This window comes from Manduca sexta, chromosome 6 (genome assembly GCF_014839805.1).
Source record: "Manduca sexta isolate Smith_Timp_Sample1 chromosome 6, JHU_Msex_v1.0, whole genome shotgun sequence".
NCBI lineage: Eukaryota > Metazoa > Arthropoda > Insecta > Lepidoptera > Sphingidae > Manduca > Manduca sexta.
In genome coordinates this window covers 11388992-11411697 of record NC_051120.1, presented here as the reverse complement: position 1 = coordinate 11411697, position 22706 = coordinate 11388992, and the positions used below count along the sequence as shown (strand labels likewise).

The following is a 22706-nucleotide window of genomic DNA, read 5'->3' as shown; positions in this document are numbered from 1 at the left end:
TTTTTTATTGTCTTGTGGCTTATGGCGTCTTTTGGAACCGCAATGCTTTAAAAGAAGTTTGGGTCTATTGCCGGTATTTATAGGATATACAAAATATATGATATACTATAGAAAACACTAAGAACTGCGTGCTAGGGTCGGACTTTATTCAATTAGAGTGTGCATTAATTTTTTATACTCGAGACGTGAAACATCCTTTGTTGCCTGTATATCAGTACATGCACTTTACCAAGTATAAAAACACTCTTATCATCGGGTTTGCTGGTGGTAGGATATAATTTATATCCGCCCGGATAGCAACCAACGTAAGGTGTTTAAACCCGCCATAGTGGCCCACGTAAGTGTCTCGCGTTCCGGGATCAGCCTGTGTATATCCAGTTCCAACATGCCGGCATAATTGTGTCGACTGTCAAGGGTTAATCTTCTCTCGTCAGTCGACACTCCATTTGACCCCAATCCACTTACCATTAGGTGCAGGGGGTCACTTTGCCGACCACATAAAAAAAATCTTAAAACAATGATGTTCCTTTGGAAGTCCACTGCTGCAATAGGCCTCTAAAGATTACCAGACTAGTCTATCAGAAGTGGCTTGCCTCCAGCTAATTTCTGCATCCTCTAGGTCTCACAAACATTAGTCATCACTTGTAAACCCTTGTAGCCTACACTATTACAACGCCTACATTATATAGCTACATCCATACGAACACAACTAATAATAAACTCCGATTTATATTTAACTAGCGACCCGCCCCGGCTTCGCACGGGTGCAATATATCTCCACTATTTAATGGATGTTATTATACATATAAACCTTCCTCTTGAATCACTCTATCTATTAAAAAAACCGCATCAAAATCCGTTGCGTAGTTTTAAAGATTTAAGCACACATAGGGACAGAGAAAGCGACTTTGTTTTATACTATGTAGTGATAAACCGAACGTGTTAGTTTTCAAACGAAGAAACCTCTGAATCCCTCTAAACTGGAGTTATCTATATAATGTAGGTGTTGTAATAGTGTAGGCTGCACCCTCACTCACCGGGCTGGACGGATGCAATTCCCGCATGTGGACATTGTCGATGAAGGAGACGTGGTCTGGCGGGTGCCAGTCCAGCGAGTAGAACACGCAGTCGAACGGCACCGACTCCAGCAGACGGTTGATTGGCTCCACCACCTGTAATAAGAATAAAAATAAAATGCTTTATTCACCACGTAGGTGAACATAGTTACACTTTTTTTATTGCTGTGAATGACGAGACGACCTTGCCGTTCGTATGATGGTAAGCGATACGACCGCCCATAAACAGTAGAAACACCTTAAAAATGCAAAATATGGTTTGGTATTCCACTGCGCTCGCCATCCTGAGACGTGAAATGTTAAGTCTCATTATGTCCAGTAGTTACACTGGCTACAATGTCCTTCAAACAGGCATGCAACAATGACTACACACTGTTGCTTGGCGGCAGAAATAGGCAATGCGGTGGTACCTACCCAGGCGGACATGTGAGAGGCCTACCACCAGTAAAATAGCACTTTTGATAAGTCAAGGTACATGAGAATATTTATTATATAAATAAAGTCGCTTATATAACTAAAGATATTTTATATTAGACATAAATGAAAGACTATAAAGTAAACAAAGAAGCCAGCTCGGGCTAGTAGGAAAGAAGAAATAATAAAGATGTATATAATCTTAATAAAGATCAAGGAAGGAACGCGTCTCAATCCTCATCGGTGAGGAAGATAACAGCCCTAACCTAGCTTACCTACCAGCCTTTCACTAGCTAATGAATAATCATTTGTTAATATCTAGTTGTCCCTATAGATCTTTTCTTAGACTAAGAATCTCACTGTACTAACTGATTTCTTATGTTTTAGCGAATGTTAGATATTGAAATAAAGCTCTTTTACGAATATTATCGCGGTTTTTTAAATTACAATTTTCTCCCAACGTTTCGAAGACTGCAGCCGCCGTGATCACGGGGCGGCCTATGATGTTGGTCATCCGAAAAGTTTAATAATGTCACGCTAATTGATATTATTTCTGTAAATTAATAGTTCGGGTATGAGTATTTTAATTACGAATTTATAAAATTGATTATGTTTATTTAGAAAACTCTTTGTGCATGAATGGAATGAAAATGCTTTATTTCTATTTACCTAAACCATAAACAAATATTTGCAATTCACGCAAATATTGTTCCACGGCGGGCATCGAATATCTTTTTGTTAATTTACAAACATGACCTAAATGTAATATAATAATAGTCAATATTCTTTGTATATATAGTAGATACATTATATCTATAGAAACATGAATGTATTGTTTGCAACAAAAGCCTTTAGACCTTAACATATTGAGGTGACCTCCGACGCACCCGCGAACCTATTCATGCGTAGAAACACAGGTGCGTAATCAAGTGGGGTCCACGGGGGCACAACCTCACAAATAACTCTTTGAGTGACATTTCTAGAGAGCAATGTGCCTGAACAATCTTCAGTCTTACTTTATTTCTTTCTGATATTTACTACTGAGTTATAATAAATAACACTTGTTTATTTGCAGTTCTATTTAGGCCATGGACTCCCAAAGTGGTCTAGATGGACCCCTATGGGTCCACGGGAGACTTGACGGGGGTCTACCTTGGTGTGACCATAAAATGGGGGTTCACAATTCGTAACCGGGGGTCCACGAAAATTTATCTAGTTTGATAGTAAAGTACTAAAATGGCTTGACTTCACATATCAATGTAGGCAGATAATATTGATAGGGGTCGTAAGAGGCACGGTGATTCCAATATAACCCCACACTATTGCTGTTCGGTAGTTGTAATGCACATTCTCTTCGAAACCTCAAAAGAAGACCACCGGAATCAGCAAAATATTTTGAGGGGTCCATGGGAAAAAAAAAGTTTGAGAGCCTCTCATTTAGGCCATCAAAATACCCACATCCCATTTCCCTGCAATATAACCCCCGCCAAACATATCCAAATCCACAAACTAATAAATGTTCTTTTGCGACATGCGTCGAACCACATCGTATTACGAGCCACGAGCTTCCCTTTGTTCATTGTTCGGAAAATTAAATTAAACCATGAACTCGTTACAATGGATATACATGGTAATCGGAATGATTTGTGTACCCATACGATTGTTATACACTATATGTTGCCCACGGCTACACCCGTGTGTAATTCCGTTTGTGACGAAAATTTAAATGTAGCCATAAAGAGGTAAAATAAGACTCTTTGTTGGAAGTAGTATAGTTGGAAACCAACATGGACAGTAAACATACGGGTCGATTTGGGACATCTCCTTTTTGAAGTTAATGTTTTTATTAATAGATAGGCACGTTATCCTTGAGTGTTACAAAATATTTTTTATTTATTAATTTTATTTCTGATGCCTTCCCTTATACGGAAGACCTACTGGCTACTACCTAATTCTAATATTAATATGTATGTGGGTATGTAAGTATAGTAGAGCCTATCCAGGCGTCCCACAAAAAAAAATAATTTTTGCGCAATTTTTTTCCGGCGAATTTTTGCCTCGAAGTGCATGTCCATGGTTTCCCCCCTAGTCGCTACTAAATAGTTAACATGTTACTAAATAGTTAACATGTTTAAAGGTTTTATTTCACGTATAATGCCGCCCCCCCCCTACGCCACTGCCTATTTCAATATTAAATACCCTACGAAAGAAATTGTAATTTGATCATCAATCTCAGGCTAAACTATGACTCCACATAAGAAACATGACCCTATAGACAATTACGCCCTATCAGAGGAACAGCGAGGCATCGCTCAAAAAATACAAACCATAATACACGCAAAGACCTCTTCGTGTCATTACCCATAGACCCTAAACTATTAACCCACTATTTTCTAGGCATAGACAATTCAATCACATTAAAAAAATAACGTCATGCACGCTACCTAGTAAAAATAGTCTACCGCAGCCCGCAAAAGCGCGGGAGAAAAAACAGTTTTAGAGTTGCCAATTTAAACGGTTTGCAAACAGCAACCGCCCCCCCCCCCCTCCCCTACTCGTGCTCACCCCTCGGAGGTGTCCCGTGCAAGGTACGGACCAATCCGTTTGATGGCCTAATTGCCTCAAGCGATAGTAGGTGTGAAATTTGGAGTTCGGTTATTTTTGGGCCGCCAATGGTGTTTGATAAGCAATTTCGTTGGATTCGTGCGGTTTTCGCCTTGTCACAGTTTTGATGGAATTTTAAATGATCGCCCGAGTTGATTGCATTAATGTTCGGTCGTGTGTTACTTTTTGGGTAAAATATATCAAGTTTTTGGCATGAACAAGGCTTTGAAATACAATTCGTTTTTGTGTTTTTCTAACTGACTGTAAGATTAGTTGACAAGTATTACAAAAGATTCCAAACTGTACAAAAGTTTATACCAAGCTAAAACTATAACATTTACGAAAAATCCATGCCAATATACTGCGTTTTTTAGAAGACGATACTCCACCCTTTTGTCGATTTCTCTCAAAAATGGACCAATCAGAAATTGTTTGTTGACATGCTTACAAATGAGTTATTATGATTAGAGTTCTCGGAATCGGATTAAAGATTGAGATTGGGATCGTTTATAAAAACTACTGATAGTAGTAACATTTTTGGTTTAAGAATACATACTTAAATATGTTAACCAGATAATTGATGCTAATGGATCGAGTAAGTCCCGCAGATTAAAATAATCTTCTTCATTCGTGATATTATGTTCTTAAAGTCGACTTTATATCTCTATACGCATCGTGATTTTTATCTGCATTCTACTGCATAACTACAACTAACTTGATATTAAGTATATTACTAGCCCTGTATTATACTATCCACAGCTATCTCTAGATTTAGATTTAGGATTTAGGGCTTAGTCTACCACGCTGGCCTAATGCGGGTTGACAGATCAACTTCCATCGAGTATATTATAGTCCAAATACAATGTAGACCAAAGCTAGATTACGTTCTTTGATGATTGCTAAAATTATTTCGCGCAGAAGAGTGGATGTAGGAAAGCATAACGGGGCTGTTAAGGGAAATAAACAATAAAAACCTGTATCAATATGGACTCCGAAACGCGACTTCAATATGATTTTTAGCGATACGTATTGATAATTGCATAGTTTAATTTTAGTTTGCAGATTTGTTTAGCGCTTTTAAATTTGTGAAGTTACAACCGACACCATGTAGAGTAGTTTTATAAATAAATACTATAGTATATTTCGTGGTTAAATATATACTATTAAATAAAGCCGATGAGTTTGTTTGTTTGAACGCGTTTACCTCAGGAGCTACTGGTTCGAAATGAAAAATTATTTTAAAGTTATATAGAATGCCTCGGTGGCGTAGTTGTATTGCACGTCCGGTACAATACCGCTCTGAGATCCTGGGTTCGAATCCCGGGTCGGGCAAAAAAGTGATATTTGGGTTTTTCTGCTCAGTATCAGACCGGAGTCTGGAATTTGTGCCCGATATGGCGATAGGCTCGCCCCCTATCACATCATGGGACGGAACATACTTGGCGAAAAGTGGGTGCCCTAGTTGCGCCTCTGCATACCCCTTCGGGGATAAAATGCGTGATGTTATGTATGTATGTTATATATGTATATAGAATGCGTGATGTTTGTTTTTTAAAGAAATAAGTAAACTACAATATTCTTATTAATTACTAAAGAAATAGTAATTTAATTTTATATTGTCATGCAAAACTTTAAAGCATTTAATCAGAATAATCAATTTCATTGACTAAATTTGATTGTGTGATGTTTTTCATCTTCCTGATTGAATTTTAATTTTAACTAATGTAGCTATTGTGGAATTTGAACAATGAGATAGGGTAAATATATATTATACAGGGTGGTGTTAACAATACGACTTTCATTTCACACAGGGGAAATGATCAGTAATCATAAAATAAGTATAAAATGAAATCACAGTTAATTATTTTGAAGTCTCAAATAATAAAAAAAATTAAACATTTTAAGATTGTTTTACGAACTTTTGCATCAAGGCGTTTTTGATTAACCGCCTATTATAGGAATATTTTTATAACAAAACAAACTTGGAATCGATCCAAACAAGCCGTTTTTCCGTATCGACGCGTTCGTTTTCGTGATGAAAACATTTTTTAAACTACAGTACTGCGGAACTTAACATGCGATGCTGTCAACAAGAGACACATTGGTAAATGTTGCAAATATCGTGCAAAAAATGCCTTCTTTATAATTTTACCAGGTGGTACCAACCGCATGTCTATTCAGGGTGCCTGCATCGTTCTGAAGGACTTTGTAGCCAGTATAATTAGGCATATACAATATTTCAGGGTGACAAGCGCAGTGGAACGCCTCGCAGTAATAACTTGGTGGTAAGATACATTTTATATCTGGGCCCTTATTCTGTATGATAGTGTAAACGCGTAACGCGGCCGTGTCACGTTATCTTCGAGAAATGTGCGTAGAATGGTATTCTGTAAGCCAAATTTCTATAGTCCTAAACATGATGCGTTGTGTTACGTGCTTGTTACGCACTGTCAAAATAACGTGCGGGATAGAGAACAAGGCCCCTGCTTGGATAGCGACCATCGTACACAAGGTGTTAAAACTCGCCATAGTGTCCTACGTAAGTGTCGCGTTCCGAGGTCAGCCTGTTAATATCCGGTTTCATCAGGCCGGCATAATTGTGTCGACTGTCGACTCCACTTACCATCAGATGCAGCGGGGTCAACATGCAGAGTCCGTATAAAAAAAAATGTAATTCAAAGTTCTGTACAGTATTTCTTAAAGGCGATTTTGTCGCTTACTACCATTCGAGCATGCTCATCATTAATTTGCAAAAAAAGGGTATATAAATAAGTATAACGTATTGATATTGCACCGATATCACTATCAAGCTACAGCCTACGGGACAGAGACTTTCAGTCAGGGTCAGCAGTGGCACGCATTATGACACCGAGCGATGTAGCTCCGCGAGTCTCTGAACACTAATTTGTCATCATCCCATAACGAAATTAATCAAATAGAAAGATAAAGGAGTTGGAAATATTAATTTTCCACTTCCCTAGATAGCGAAGGACTATTTTTTGCGTATCTATCTTAAGTATCTTTAATTTTTTTGAGCTACTAATTATACCATCTATCCCTGTGCCGATTACTTTCAGCCATCTGGTCCAGAGACAATGGCGAAATAAAGATATTTTCTCTCTTTCTTTTCTTTCAAAGCAACACTATGGGACAGCCTAATATAAGACTACTATACAAACCTTAAACATACAAAAATCGGCTGAGTACGCGAAGTGCGGCTCACCCATGCCCTTTGCAGCGAGCGGAGCGTGTCGGCGTGTGTTTCTGTTTGATCGATACTAACATGTCCTTCATTGATAACCGTTCGACAGATACGCGGTTAGGTAATGTGGGTTTGATTCTCGTTGGTAATTAGGCGATAGATTAAACTCAAGCGAAGACCGAGGTACCACGGACTCGGTTAAACCGATGTAGTTTTGTTATTCTTATCACGGACCTATCCTATAATATATACTTGGACATTTTTTTATTGCTTTGAATGACGAGACGTTCGCCTGATGGTAAGCGATACGACCTTATTTCTAGTTCGGCTAGTATACCTATCCTATAACATAAATTTAGACATTTTTTTATTGCTTTGAATGACGAGACAGGCTAGCCGTTCGCCTGATGGTAAGCGATACGACCGCCCATAAACAATAGAAACACCATCCAACGCCTTGAATTACAAAGTATTGTTTGGTATTCCACTGCGCTCGCCATCCTGAGACATGAGATGTTAAGTCTTATTATGTCAAGTAGTTACACTGGGTACAATGTACTACAAACCGGAACACGACAGTGACTACTCACTGCTGCTTGGCGGCAGAAATAGACATTGCGTTGGTACCTAGCAAAGCGGACTCTCACATATGAGAGACCTATCACCAGTAACATCAATACAATACAATATAACATCAGTAGGTATTGAGATTATTCAGACACTCCTAAACTGATTTTAAAATTGTTTCACTAGTAGAGAAGCAAATTATCCTTAGTAGTGTAAGCTTCTTGTTCCGATATGGAAGTAACGCGAAATTAATAAAATGTATTTTAAGACAACGGATACCTAAAAATATTTAGGGGATTTAGGGGAAGTTCACTGCTGATGATGATTAAAAACGGGATTATTTTGTAAAATGGGCAGATATTTACAAAAAAAAATATTATTAACTGGAATGAACTGGTTGGATTACATTTTATATGACTTCATTTGGCTGCTGGATTGAGGTGTAGAATACACTATATGACTTTCATTTCTCTACGATGCTATAAAATATTAGTCAAAGTACCTAATTATCATAAATTTTAATAGAATGCGTAAGGCGATAGAATATAAGGAAAATGCAAAGCTGGGGAATTCCATCCGCGGCCTGAATGAACGTCACAAGAAATGTGCAATATTGTATCCTACGAATACTATAAATGCGAAAGTCTGTGAGGATGTATGTATGTATATTTGTTCCTCTTTCACGAAAAAACTACTCAACGGATTTGGATGAAACTTTACAGTAATCTCTACCAGAATAACACATTGGCTACAATTTATAATGATTTTGTGTAAATTGGTCATAATATAACGATACATATCAAGAAAGTCGGAAAAAACATTATCCCGGAAAACTTCACGCGGGCGAAGTCGCGAGCAAAAGCTAGTGTATTATAAATACAGGAAGAAAAGTCTTTGCACTCTTTTTTAAGCACATTGCGCGCACGGAGGAAAGTGAGAATTGGCAAAGGTTCGTCCATATAGAGGAGTGAAGACAAATAAAATATAATTTACCTATGTATTAATGTGTTACAAATATATTAATATCGACGATCCAGAAGTTTAGAATATTATTTCGTAAATTTTTACTGTACCATTAGTTCGGAAAGCAATTTCCACCAAACAAGATCAAGCAAGAAGCTCCAGTATTGCTCTCTACTAAACCCAGTCCCATCACAAAGTAATTACAGCTAATTCATTGAAACCGTACACGTGTATACAGATAATCATTGTTGAATCATCAACTCTAGCCAGAACTACTGTTGCCAATGTTTATACTTCATTATCAGTCCATTCTAGAGGTTTGTCTGTCATAATCAATATATCAACACTTAATTGAGTACTCTTATGTTACACTAGCTTTTGCTTGTAGCTCCGTCCGTGTAAAAAGTTTTCTGGGAGAAAAGTACCACATAATATTTTTTCGGGATAAAAAGAAGCCTCTATTTTAAATTAGACCCCTAGTTAACCTAATATAAAAAAAATAAAACTGAAACGGAACACTGCGTTCAATTCCACGCAGTAGTTTTTTCGTGATGCATATACAAACATACAGACAGATAAATATCTAAAGACTATTGTTTTGGCTTCTCTTGCTCTTGGTCTAATAAAGACACCCTATAGAATTTGTTCTTCAATATTTAAAATGTACAGAAATCAGCCTGTTACAATTTTATTGTGTAAAAATTAATTGTTATGAAAATTAAATAATACGATAAAATACTTTTGTGAAAAGAAACTTAGTGTAGGTTGGAAACTAAGATAGGAATGAATATTTTAATATATTGCAATGAGCAAGAGTGGAAGCAGGCTGCAGTTATGTAGCTATCTCTTTTACATCCGCATAAGAATCATCGATGACGTCACGCCTTAGTAAGTGGATCATTGTTTATTGATAGTCACCCGATCCATCTGTTTTTATACACCAATAACTTGATTATTTTTCATCGGATTATACAGTTGGGTAAATAGACACATTAGTCGAAAGCAACACGGTTTTACTCACGTACTATGTAGTCGGAATCACCGACCATTGTAAAACCGTGTTGTTTTCGACTAATTCAGTATCTCTAGCGTAAATTTTAATAATATTAAATAGACATTACCTAGTTAACAATAATTAAAAGGTCCACATAATGTATTTTACAATGTACGATTTATTTTAAAATATAAAAGTTTAGTAAGCACATTCTGTAATACGATAGTAATTCAAAAACATGTCATTCTTTTATGGCATTTTTTTACAGTCCAAACCATGTAGAGGATTGCACTCGGACACCGGTAAATCTGGTTTATTTACAATACTATTTTTAACGCCACTCACTACCGTCCTCCGGTCTCATTATCTCTGCAGAACAAGTTTTGTTAACTTTCAGGGCCGTTTGGAGTTTTGGGGCTGCAAGTAAATCGCGAGCCACGGCAACGTATTATACCAATCATTTCGCGGTTCTTTTAATCTCTTCGTCAAACATCTTCAAGCATTAGAATAATAGGTAGAGCAACATCGTATACATATTTCGTTAGAGCGTAAAGGGCAGTGAAGTTTTGTAACTAATGCGAAGCCTTAGGCGGTAGATCGGAGACGAAAAAGGTTAGTGTTTTTGCTCCTTGCAGGCGAAAAGTCCTTGGGTGGTTCTCACGTTCCCTAATGCCGGCACTGATGAATGAATTGACTTAAATCTTTTTATTCCAAATGCGAAAATTTGTAAATATTATAATATGTTTGTAAGAAGTAAATGCAAAAGCAGCTAAACGGATTTGGCACACGGATAAGCCATGTTTTGGATTAATACGTAGACTACTTTTATCCTGGTAATTTGCTCCCATGGGAAGTAACAGATTTTTTTCATCTGATTTCTAAGCAGATGGCGCTGGTGTGCAGATGATGCTATTATTCACCTTAGTCATTTAAGGACTTGTAACGAGAAATGCCCTTCACACGGTCGAAGTCGCGAACAAAACCTAGCAGGTAATAAAAAAAATGAGGCTTTTAGTATTCAGAGGCCAAAATTTTCTTTCCATTTTGATCCCTATTCCTTTCCTTTGAGGCTGAATCCATTCTTCTATTATAATAGATGTTAATGGACGGTGCAGACTTATCAAGTGATGCATTAAATGCTTTTATACTGGCCTAAGTGCCCATACTAACCACTTCACCTAATCGCAAGTAGAGTAGTAGATATACTAAGTTTTAGATTACCAAGTTCTTGTAGGAATATATTGTGCAAGAATTTCCAGATGGATTTACCACAAGACCTACAAAATTTGCAGAAGTCATCTTGCCGTGTTTGTTTACACGGCAAATATGCGGAATTTAACCGGCAAGTTTTCTAGCCAATATAAACCTCGCTATAGAACTTCGAATAGAAGAGATGACTATCAATTGCCAGTCGTCAATATCCGAGCCTATTCGAAGTTATGGCTTGTTTAAAAAACTATGGTAATTTCCACCCTACCCGAATCCCGCGAATGATCCCACGGCATTGCGGCTGATACACGTGATGTATCGAGGCGCGGCACGAAAGCGCGCCAAAGCCGACGGCCGCCATTTTGTCATGTAAACTTTTTTACTATTACTGTCACTATCTACTGCGTTTGCGGCGAATTATCTTGTTTATGGTTTTGAATTTGTAAATAGTTTTTAAATTGAAATGTTTATGGTAATAGAAAAAACAGACAGTTTGAATATAAAGGAACATAACTTTATGGTCAATAATAAGCAATCTCAATCTTAATCTTCGAACCAATCCCGAAAATAAAACAAAAATACTTTGTTCTTATTGGTTCATTTTCGCGACCTATCGAATAAAGCGATTGGGATCGTTTCCCGATGACGGCGGTTAAACCACTTTGGGCTAGAGGTAGCATCAATGCGAATAAAACCGTGATTTTAGTCTGGATACCCAGATCAGGTAACCAGAGTGTAATTTCGACAATTTACGCAGTTCACAATACAACCGGTTTTTATAACAACAATATTAGTTCAAACAGCTGACGTACATACATTTAGTCAAACAAATGTATTCACCCAGATAAGTAGTCAAACAAATTGAATATTTCAAATCACCTGTATGTAATAAGCTATAAAACCAGCTGAACAAATTCAAAACGTCTACCCATTGACTTCAATTGAAATATTCGTTTTTCTTTTTCCAAAATAGAGTTAATACTTTGAAGTTTATTTTAGTCAAGAAAAATATATTAATAAGGATACAAAATATTAAATGCGACATGGAATTTGGATTTGTTTAAACTTTCGTTGCTGATTGTACATTAATTTATTTTATTCGATTGTTTTCTTTACGAAAAAAAAGTCAACTGATTATAGTGTATTTTAGTGAAGATAAAATCAGGACACAAATGTATAAGTCGAGTTGACATTTTCAATTTGTCTTCTACTTACGTGGCTGACTATACCTAGCAAGAGAAACACAGGAATATGTCAATTTACTTGTTACCGACAATTTTGTGTACGAGTTGATTGGTATTCTATTAGAATCTGATGACTCTACCTGGCTATGTCATATTGTGATTAATGTGACCCAATTCTTACTATATTACTGAAAATGCGCCACAGAGACATAATTTACATATTAATTTGAATTTGAGACCAACGTAACTAGCAGCCTTGATTAGCCCTTTAAATTGAGTATTATTATCGATAACAAAAAAAAAAAGAAAACAGTGCATTTGCGTAAATAAAACGAAAGGCTCCAAAAAAAAGCCTTTAAATTAAGAACATATGTTATAAATGCGAAACTTTGTAAAAATATTTCAATGTTTGTTAGAAGTAAACGTAATAACCGCTGAACGGATTTGGATGAAATTTGGCACACGGATAGATCACGTCCTGGATTAGTACATAGGCTATTTTTTATACAAGTAATTTGCTCCTGTGAGAAAATTTTGAGCTTTTAATATGATTTTTTAAACAGAGGGCGCTCGGACAGATTACGCTTTGGAACGCTACAGTAATACTTTTGTATCGGAAAATGCTTTTCAAATTGGCAAAATCGTGCGCAACTCATACTCCATAATAATTGCAAAGGTGATCTGATAGTTAATAATACTTAGATGACCTAAGTCTGAAGTCACAAGGTCTCTAATAACTTAATTTAATCAAGCTAGATTATAGAGAGCTAATTACAATAGTTACGTAGAGATTCCACGATAGCCGCAGATCTATATAAGGGCTTCGGCCTTTAGTCCGGGGCCCGTCGAATGCTAGAGGCCCCAATCCCCATTAAAGACAGTATACAATATACAAGTTGTTTGTTTTCTTTCTAACACATCGGTCAATAAGTCCTGAGCCTAATATATAAATTGCGCTGTTACGGATAAATACTACCGATTTTCAAAAATTACTGACCTCTATGTAACACATGTCAAAATTTCATAAACTTTTAACAATTTGTAAAAAAGTTACAGTGATTTTAGTGATGCTACTTTGAGTGTCTCTAAAACAATGGAAGAAAAAGAATTTTGAGTGTTGTTTAAACATCGTTTTTCAATGAATACAAATACCGTTGAAACAAAAGTATGGCTCGATAAATGTTATGAGAACTCTGCTCCATCAAAAGCAACAGTTAAACGTTGGTTTGCTGAATTTAAACGTGGGCATACAGACACCAATGATGTTGAACGCTCAGGACGTCCAAATAAGGTTGTGATTCCAAATAACATAAAAAAGTACACAAAATCGTTTTGGAAGATCGTAAAGTGATGTTACAGGAGATAGCCGACATTCTAAAGATATCAAAAGGCAATGCATTTGTCATTTTGCAAGAACATTTGTCCATGAGAAAGCTCTGTTCAAAGTGAGTACCGCGTTTGCTCACCGTTGACCAAAAGCATCAACGTGTTGAAGCCTCAGAGTGCTGTTTGGAGCTTTTAAGGCGAAATAAAACGGATTTTTTCTTGCAACATATGATAACGGACGAAACCTGGATCCATCACTACATTCCAGAGTCAAAACAGCAGTCAATTGAATGGACGGCAATCGATGAAAGGCGTCCAAAGCGACCAGAAACACAAATGTCAGCTGGCAAGGTTATGGCTTCCGTGTTTTGGCATGCGCAAGTTATAATATTCATTGATTATCTTCAGAAGGGAGAAAGGATCAATAGCGAATATTATATGGCATAACTGGTGCGTCTGAAGCATAAAATCGCGAAAAAACGGCCTTAAATGCAAAAGTCAAAAGTGCTTTTCCATCAAGGCAATGTCGGGTCACTCAGATGTCGCCATAATGGCAAAACTACATGAATTAAAGATTGAGTTGAGGTCTCACCCACCATATTCTCTAGTTTTGGCTTCCAGCTTCTATTACCTGTTTGCTAAACTGAAAAAAATGCTTTCCGGAAAACATATTGGCCCAAATGGAGAAGTGATCGCTGAAACTGAAGCGTATTTCGAAGGGTTAGACAAATCGTTTTATAGGAAGGGTATAAAAATTTTAAAGATGGGCTGGATTGATTGTATCACTTTTGAAGGAGACTATCTTGATGAATAAAAACGAATTATGTCAAAAAAAATTTTTTTTTCTTACCTAGGCTCGGGACTTATTGACCGATGTAATATATTGTGTACTTAAGATTGCTATCGGAAATCGTTTCGTCTCAAGATGCTAATTATTTGTTTAAATAGGCAGGCCCTAAAACTAGCATTAGGGCAAGACCCACTGGACTCTTCGTCCGCCCCTGGTCCCTCAACTTCACCGCTCGGTGTCATAAAATGCATGCTATCGACACTTACAGGAATTGCAGTGGTGGGATAGTGTTCGTGAAGCTATATTTATATTACAAAAATAACCTTGCAAAGGTGACTTCCGCTAGCGATATTTCCCGTAAACAATCACAACAAACTGATTACAGCAAAGTATTATTGAAATATTTCCGTTAGTGTAATCTGGACGATCAATATATTGCTAAGAAAATTAGCTAATAACTTTAGAACAACATAATTTATATATTTCCACGTACCTCGCTGCCGTCCTGCTGGGCATTACACTTGCTGATGTTGAGCGTGCCCGAGATGAAGTCGTTCTGCACGTCCACGATCAGGAACGCGCTCACCGGCCGCACGATCTGCAACAACCACGCTTGGTACCAACAGCATCAGCTCACTGGCAGTGGACTCTCAAAACTAACTAGCCTTGATATCAATTTACTGCCATTTAGACCAGAGCCTATAGTCAATTTCAAATTCTAAGGACTAGTAACAGGCACAAATAACTTAATGATCACCTTATTGGTCATTTATCTTTGAAGAAGAATCTGTTTGTGTTCTCCAGAGAGTTGACGATGAGCAAATAGGCAGTTACAAATTAGGTCGTACTTTTTGTAACTTGTTAAATGGTTGACAGACGTACGAACTTTAATCTCGCGGTTTTAAAAGAAAGTGTAGTTACTGATCTAGACGTCGGCGGCACACAAGACTTGCTCGCAGTGCGGCCACACGTCTCGTACGTGACGAGATACGAGCAAAATTTGAAATTTGTTGGATCTCTGACGAACTTACTCAGCGATTTAAACATCAAGATAAAGATCGTCGAGCTTCAGACTATGTGGCACTGATATTGAAACGGCTATATTATCCAAGTTTTTTTTTTAAATCTCTTGACGCAATAGATATTACAACCAAACTGAAAATAATCAATCTCGACAAACTTATTAATTCATGCAACACTCACGACTTTGATCCAGTGGTGCCAGCAGAAGGCGAATTCTTCCCTGTCGATGTAGCCGTCGCCGTCGGTGTCGAACACTTGGAACACGTGTCGCGCGCGCTCCTCGGACAGCGGGTAAATGTGGCCCTTGTCGTTGCGGAACAACGCCTTGCAGATAAGACGGAACTCGTCCAGGTTCAGCTTGCCATCCCTGGACAAGTGGCTTTTATTATCTATTGTGTATACAATGTACGGTGAAGGAAAACATCGTGAGGAAACCTGCACATCTGAGAAGTTCTCCATAGGAATTTCGAAGGTGTGTGAAGTCTATCAATCCGCACTAGGCCAGCGTGGTGGACTAAGGCCTAATCCCTCTCAGTAGTAGAGGAGGCCCGTGCTCAGCAGTGGGCAAGTATACAGGGCTGATATTATTGTTATTATACAATGTAAAGAAAGTGATGTGTTATTTCACTGATTTAACCATAACCTCCTAGCCGAATTTCGGCCTCGGCGGCCAATCTCAATGGAGATCAGCCAGGTACAGGATATATTATAGTGCACAAGTGTGTGCAATACACAGGCGCACTCTCTGTTCCTTCACTCTCATAGTTTGGTGAGACGGCAAGCCGACATTGCCGGAGAGAGATCAGGCGCAGGACCACCGGCTTTACGTGCTTTCCGAGGCACGGGGGTATCACACCACCAACTTCCTGACTCCGAGGCGCGACTGAGTAATTTTTCAGAAAAACCCAGTCACAATTGTTTTTGGCCCGACCCGGGATTCGAACCCAGGACCTCAGCGCGGTTGCCGTACTTGTACCATGTACAATTACAACTACGCCATCGAGGCAGCCAAACTGATTAACTTAGGTTTCGTCTCTTCAAGATGTATATACTAAGTGACAGAGTTCTCGCAAGTCGCTTAAACGTTCTGTACAGAGTAATACTTTTAAAATAAAATGACCGATCATGTTTTCGATTTATGCATTTAGCTTATTTTAACTTGTGATTATATTTCGATGGTTTCTATCGTATCTGAAAAAATCGATCGATATTCACATTTTTTTTAACGTTTCTTTATCTAGGTACTGTAAATCAAACCCATTAATCAAGTTAGTAAATGATTTTTAAAGAAGTTTTTTTCGGTTATTAACTTTTGGAATAAATGGGTTTGGTAATAAATAGTACCTAGGTAATGAAACGCTAAAAAGTGAATATTGCTATTTTTCTAGATACAATAGTTTACTTAGGAGCCATTGATTTTATAGTTTAAAGATGTGCATCAAAACTGGAATTTCTTTGATACAACTCAAATAATGGTTTATGAAGCAATTGAAATTTAAAATATTTCTGAATCAGAACAATTAAATAATGATATAAATTTTATAGCCACTTAAGTGAGTTCATTTCTTTTTTTAAAAAAAAAAAAAAAAAGATCTCTATACTGATAAGGGGATAGCAGAACAACATTGATTTTGAACTATCATGTTAATAAAACTAACAACAGATTAACTAACACTGAATCATGCACTGACTAGTGATTTTGGGTGACTCGTCACATGAGTTCATAGAATGAGATACACAAACATTTTATAGCATGCTATTTTTTATATCTGCATCACTTTGATATTTGAATGTGGGTACACTGCCAAATAATATTTAAGACTATCTTTATATAGTATGTTAGTTAATGTGAAATAAAATAAATATATCGAGCCATTACCGCCAAATTATCGTAAGCGACACTTTTGCCGAAAATGCGTTTTTTATGGGAAGTAGTATTTTAAGCCACAGCGGACCCAACCCTTTGGTCGTTTCCCTCCAAAAAAAATCCGTTATAAAGTTATAGCAAGTGCTAAAATTATCGTGAATACATCAATTTTTAAAGCCATAACGTAGGCGACAAGAAGCAATTATATCGTAAGTGCCTTGCGATCAATTATTTGTAGCGCAAGCAACCCTACATGTTATCGCAACCGACATAGGTGATGGACTTTGAGGCGTTTACTATAAACAAACCTGTCGTGACCTGTTTATTTCGGCGAAGGTTTTGATGTGACAAACATCGTTCTGATTGAATTATAAGTTACAGATAGTACTTAAATGTTCTTATAAAACTACAATGTCGACTCCAGCAGCTAAGGTATGTATTGTGTTTTAATTTTGGTAATTGAATTCGTCAAAAATTAAATACCAATACGATTTCGTTTATTGTAATATTATTCCTATTAAAACTGTTGGTGAGCGTAATTAGTGTTGCTAAACACAATTAAGTAACTTATAACATTATCGTACATTATCTATTTTAATTAAATTTCAATTACAGAAACAAAGACACGATTATAGAAACATCCTTAGCCATCTCTCAAGGTGGGTTCTTGGAAAGGAACTGAGCAACTTTTCTTTTACAACTTTTGGATTGATTAACTTTGTAAGAAACAGCTGATTGGATGCGTCCATACCGGCCGAGCATGGCTCGCGAGCCAGGCCTCTTACCGACGTTTTACGATATCTTCGTTGTCAAACCCTCTGTCTACGCCGGTAATCCCCTGGCTTGCGCGCCATGCTCGGTCCGAGTAAACCGGGCTATTGAATTTTGCAAGTTTAGTATGAAAAACAAAAAAAAAATATCCCAGCCAAAACTTGTACAACAAAAGCTGCTTGAACATTAAGAATCCACCTCTTACAGATCGTAAAGGAGTTTTCAGTATCTATAATATAACTTTACATACCAGTATAAAAAAAGTCGCAACCTACGTCCGTCTGTCCAGTAACGTTTTATTTATATTATTTGATTTTTTTAAGTTATTATTTGTTTATTACAGTCACGAATGAAGAAAATTATGCAGTTGATATCACCACCCCACATACCAGAAGAAGATAATCCTGGACCTGCTTTTTCCCAGAATATACAGCAAGATACAGAGGCCTTAGTTCTAGATCCATTCATATTAACAGCCAGCACCAATGATAATATTGACATGGATCCAATATTAACTGATACAACATCACCTTCTTTGATTAATTATATTTGTGATACCGATTTAAACTCTGAGCTAAATACCAACACATTATTAACACCACCACCTGTAACTAAACTTGTTGAATACAGTGATTCTGAATCTGACAATACTTACACTATAATGGATTTAGATTACCAAAACAAAAAATTACAAGTAGAGTTAACAACTTATGACCATACTACTTTCGGGGATTCTACTATGCCAGCTATTATAAATCAATTAATACAGCCGAGCACCAGTTCATTGTTTGACCAACAAGAAAAATACATGTCCAGAAACTCTTTGGAGACCCACGACAACATTTCCTATGTTGATAGTGAAGATTCATGGAAGCCAGCGTCATCGTCCAGTGATTCAGATGAAGGTGAGTCTGCTCAAACAATAGAAGAAGAAACCAGTGTTGGTAAAAGAGGATACAGGACAAAAAAACCTTTACCTAAACGGCTTTTAGCAAAAAAAAATCGTAAAGCTGCTGTAGGGAAATCTGTGCAACCAAACCCCTGTATAAATAAAAGATGTGGTAATTCATGTGCAAATAAATTTACTGAAGATGATCGGCAGAATATTTTTGAAAACTACTGGGGGTTAGGTTGTGATAAAAGACAAAAAGATTTCCTGCTTTCATGTGCTATAGAAAAACCGATTGGCAGAAAAAGAGCTAGTAGTAATGTTCGCAAAATATCATACGATTATTTCATAAACTACAATGGAAGGAATATTAAAGTTTGTCAACAATTTTTACTTAAAACCCTAAACATATCCCAAATGTCTTTGAGATATACCATCGAAAATGCTAGTAAAATTCTGAATACGACTCGAGATGGCAGAAGAACTCGTCGTCCTTATAATAAGTCAGATGAAGTTGAAGTCGCACAGTTAAAATCATTCATTGAGATGTTGTCTGCTGTTCCATCTCACTATTGTCGCAATAAAAGCACCAAAGTATATTTACCTCAAGAATTTCAGAACATTCCGTTTTTGTATTTACAGTATGTTGATCACTTGAAAGGAAATAATCTAGAATCAACAATACTATCAAAAAGAGTATTCCGTAATATATTTAAAACAGATTTTAATATCGGATTCCATCTGCCTAAAAAAGACAAATGTGCTTTTTGTGATAAGTGCAAAAACTTATCACCTGAGAACAGAATAACTTTTGAACAAACCACTGAATATAAAAATCACATTCTGGATAAAGAAAAATGTAAGCAACTGTTTTTAGAAGACCAAAAAATGAGCAAAGTAGCTGATTCTAATTCCTTATGCGTGAGCTTTGATTTACAAAAAGTCCTCAATACTCCTCATGGTAAAAGTGTGACCTTATATTACTCGAGAAAATATGCGTACTATAATGAAAGTATATACGAAAGTGGCACAAGGGATGGATATTGTTACGTGTGGGGTGAATGCCAAGGAAAAAGGGGCTGTAATGAAATAGTTACAGTTCTTTATAAGTATTTGAATATGTTAGACCACAAAAGTACCCATACTGTGGTTAATCTATATTCTGATAGCTGTGCCGGGCAAAACAGGAACCGTGCAATGATATCCATGTTAATTCATTTCTTGAAATCTGCAATAACAATCACACAAATAAAGATAACTTATCTTTTACCTGGACACACTATGATGCCTGTTGATTCTATTCATAGCACAATTGAAAGTTTTGTTCGTAATAAAACAGTATGGGCTCCTTCTGAGTGGCCAACTATAATTACTAATGCTAGGCATAATCCTAAAAGCTACATAGTAGATGTTTTAAAGTATGGAGACTTTATGGATTGGAAGAACTTTTCACAAGCTTTATTGCCAGCTAAATTTAAAATTAATTTTAATTCATTAAGAGTGGTGCAATTTCATAAAAATATTCCTATTGTTAAATTTCAATATGGATTTTTCGAAGACAGTGAAAATTACGAAATTAATATGGATTTCATCATCAGATCGAGAGCAAACAGTGCTATCGTCCAAAAAGGACCTGCACCTTTGTACGTCGAAGAGCTCAAAATTTCAGAAGCTAAATACAAAGATTTACAGGAGCTATGCAACAAAAACGTAATACCAAACAGATACCATCAAGAATATTCAAGTATGAGGCATGATGGAACCATACGTGATGCTTTAGCTGAAACGGATGAAGATGAGGATGGGGAGAATTAAATATATTTTACTTCATTTTACATAAGTTCTAGTACATAGTCTGATTGATCTCACGTTTAATATATTAATTATTTAATTATAACGATTTGTTAAAAAACCATGATGGAACAATAACTTAAAAAGAACTTCTTCGTCCGCTTTAACTTAAGTTAAAGCGGACGAAGAAGATTCTTTCCAAAAGACAAACTTTATTTCATTTCAATTATTCTATTTTAATTTTAATTATGTTGATTGATCTCATTACTCCAAATGTTTAATATAAAAAAATATATTTTCAAATATAATACGACTATTTTATTTAAAAACCTTCTAAAATATCTATTTATTTATCAAATATAGTTTCTTGGATATGGTAATATTAACAGATATTTTTATCGTAAACGCCAAAATAACTTTAGATTATGACAGCAAAATTAATGTAAATGCCATAAAAGGCATAAATACTTAATATTTTTGACTTTAAAAGAATTGTATATATAAATGCATAAAAATAATTAATGTATGTGAAATTTCAATTTAGTTGCACAATTATTTTTTAAAATATTTAAAAAAAACCTTCTCCTGTAAAATTTGTTTTTTGTCGGTTGCGCTAAAGCGGCGGTAAAGGCTCGATATAAACATTCAGTAAGGGCTCAGTTGTGGTATTTTTGTAGCAAATGGAACACAAAATGTAGGCATTTCAATTCCTGCCCTTAGCGGAAATCTTGTGTAGTCTCTGAAGCTGACAGTAGATCAGTATTCGGTATCTTAAAGTGCACCGTGGAGCCAATATGTAGTGTTGGATTTATTTGATAGAGGTCATAGCGTGATTTAATATAGCCTATAGCCTTCCTCAATAAATGGGCTATCCAACACTAAAGAATATTTTAATTCGAACCAGTGGTTCCTGGGATTAGCATGTTCAAACAACAAACAAAGTCTTCAGCTTTATATAGATTATTAAAACAAGTTAAATTAAAGCCGTAGAATACTGTGGTTAATAAATATGTTAATTAGTGTAAATGAATGTAGATCAATAAAGGAATATATAAATTCAATTGCACATAAAATATAATGAGTAACTATAAACATAAAATTAAAATAAAAATTATTATACATATTAACAGTAGTTTCAGGGACAATATGTAGAAAATGGGTTTTCTTTAACAATGTATTGAGTAAACAATAACTAATTATATTCTACTTAGTGCCGGAAAAGATACGTTGTAATGTGAATGGATGATCATAAGTCCGGCTCGAGTTACTGCGACATAAAACTCGAGCGAAAAACCGCGAAATAACTTTCATTTAATTTCATTGCATACTACTTTATATATACTTTTCTGTATAATAATATAAGCAAATATGACTAAGAATTTAAGTGAACGTTTTACCTATTTATTTGTATTGTTTTAAATACTTTTTATGTGAATATTTTATTGTAAACATACCCATCTTTATCGAAAGTGTCATAGCAAGCGTCCATCTCCAACAGGCAGGATTCGTCTACTGGAGTCCCGTTAGCAACCTCCGACATCGTAGGTTGGATCGAAGTGTGCCGCTGAACGCGCTGCCGGCCTTTTATAAGCCCGTGGTGCACCATGTTGCATGAATAACACCTTATGTAACCTATACCGGCCTAAACAAACTTTTCGCCACGGAATACTCAATCGCATTAAATTCTTCTTGCCTTCAGCCATGCCACGAATCTCCATTATACTATCTTGTCGTATAAAATCGATGTTTATTTCATGTTTCTATGGTAAATCAATTGGAAAACACCGCGGATTCACTATTTGCTTAAAAAACAGTGAATGATATTGAATGAAGGAATTTCTTAGGCAAAAGGTCAATGTCAAAATGACAAAGTTTCATTTTACGTAGTTGTTACATTGACGTATATTTTTTGTCTGGTCATTTTACAAAATAAATATGATTTTATCCATAATTTGTATTTAATTACATAAAATATCTGTGTAATAAAATAATATAATTATTTTGTGACAAAAAATTCCAAGAGGAATAAATATTTA

At 36.2% G+C, this 22706-nt stretch overlaps 1 protein-coding gene across 1 annotated transcript in view; it reads right to left on the bottom strand.

Moving 5' to 3' along the window:
- Positions 1 to 22501, bottom strand: part of LOC115444339 — a 29791-nt gene extending 7290 nt beyond the window's left edge. Inside the window, exons 1-4 of the mRNA XM_030170088.2 lie at positions 22125 to 22501; positions 15533 to 15719; positions 14823 to 14927; positions 1038 to 1172 (exon numbers count right to left, since the gene is read on the bottom strand). Of these exons, the coding sequence (XP_030025948.1) occupies positions 1038 to 1172; positions 14823 to 14927; positions 15533 to 15719; positions 22125 to 22276 (579 nt within the window). The 5' untranslated portion in view covers positions 22277 to 22501. The remainder of the gene's footprint in view (positions 1 to 1037; positions 1173 to 14822; positions 14928 to 15532; positions 15720 to 22124) is intronic.
- Positions 22502 to 22706: the final 205 nt, after the last annotated feature.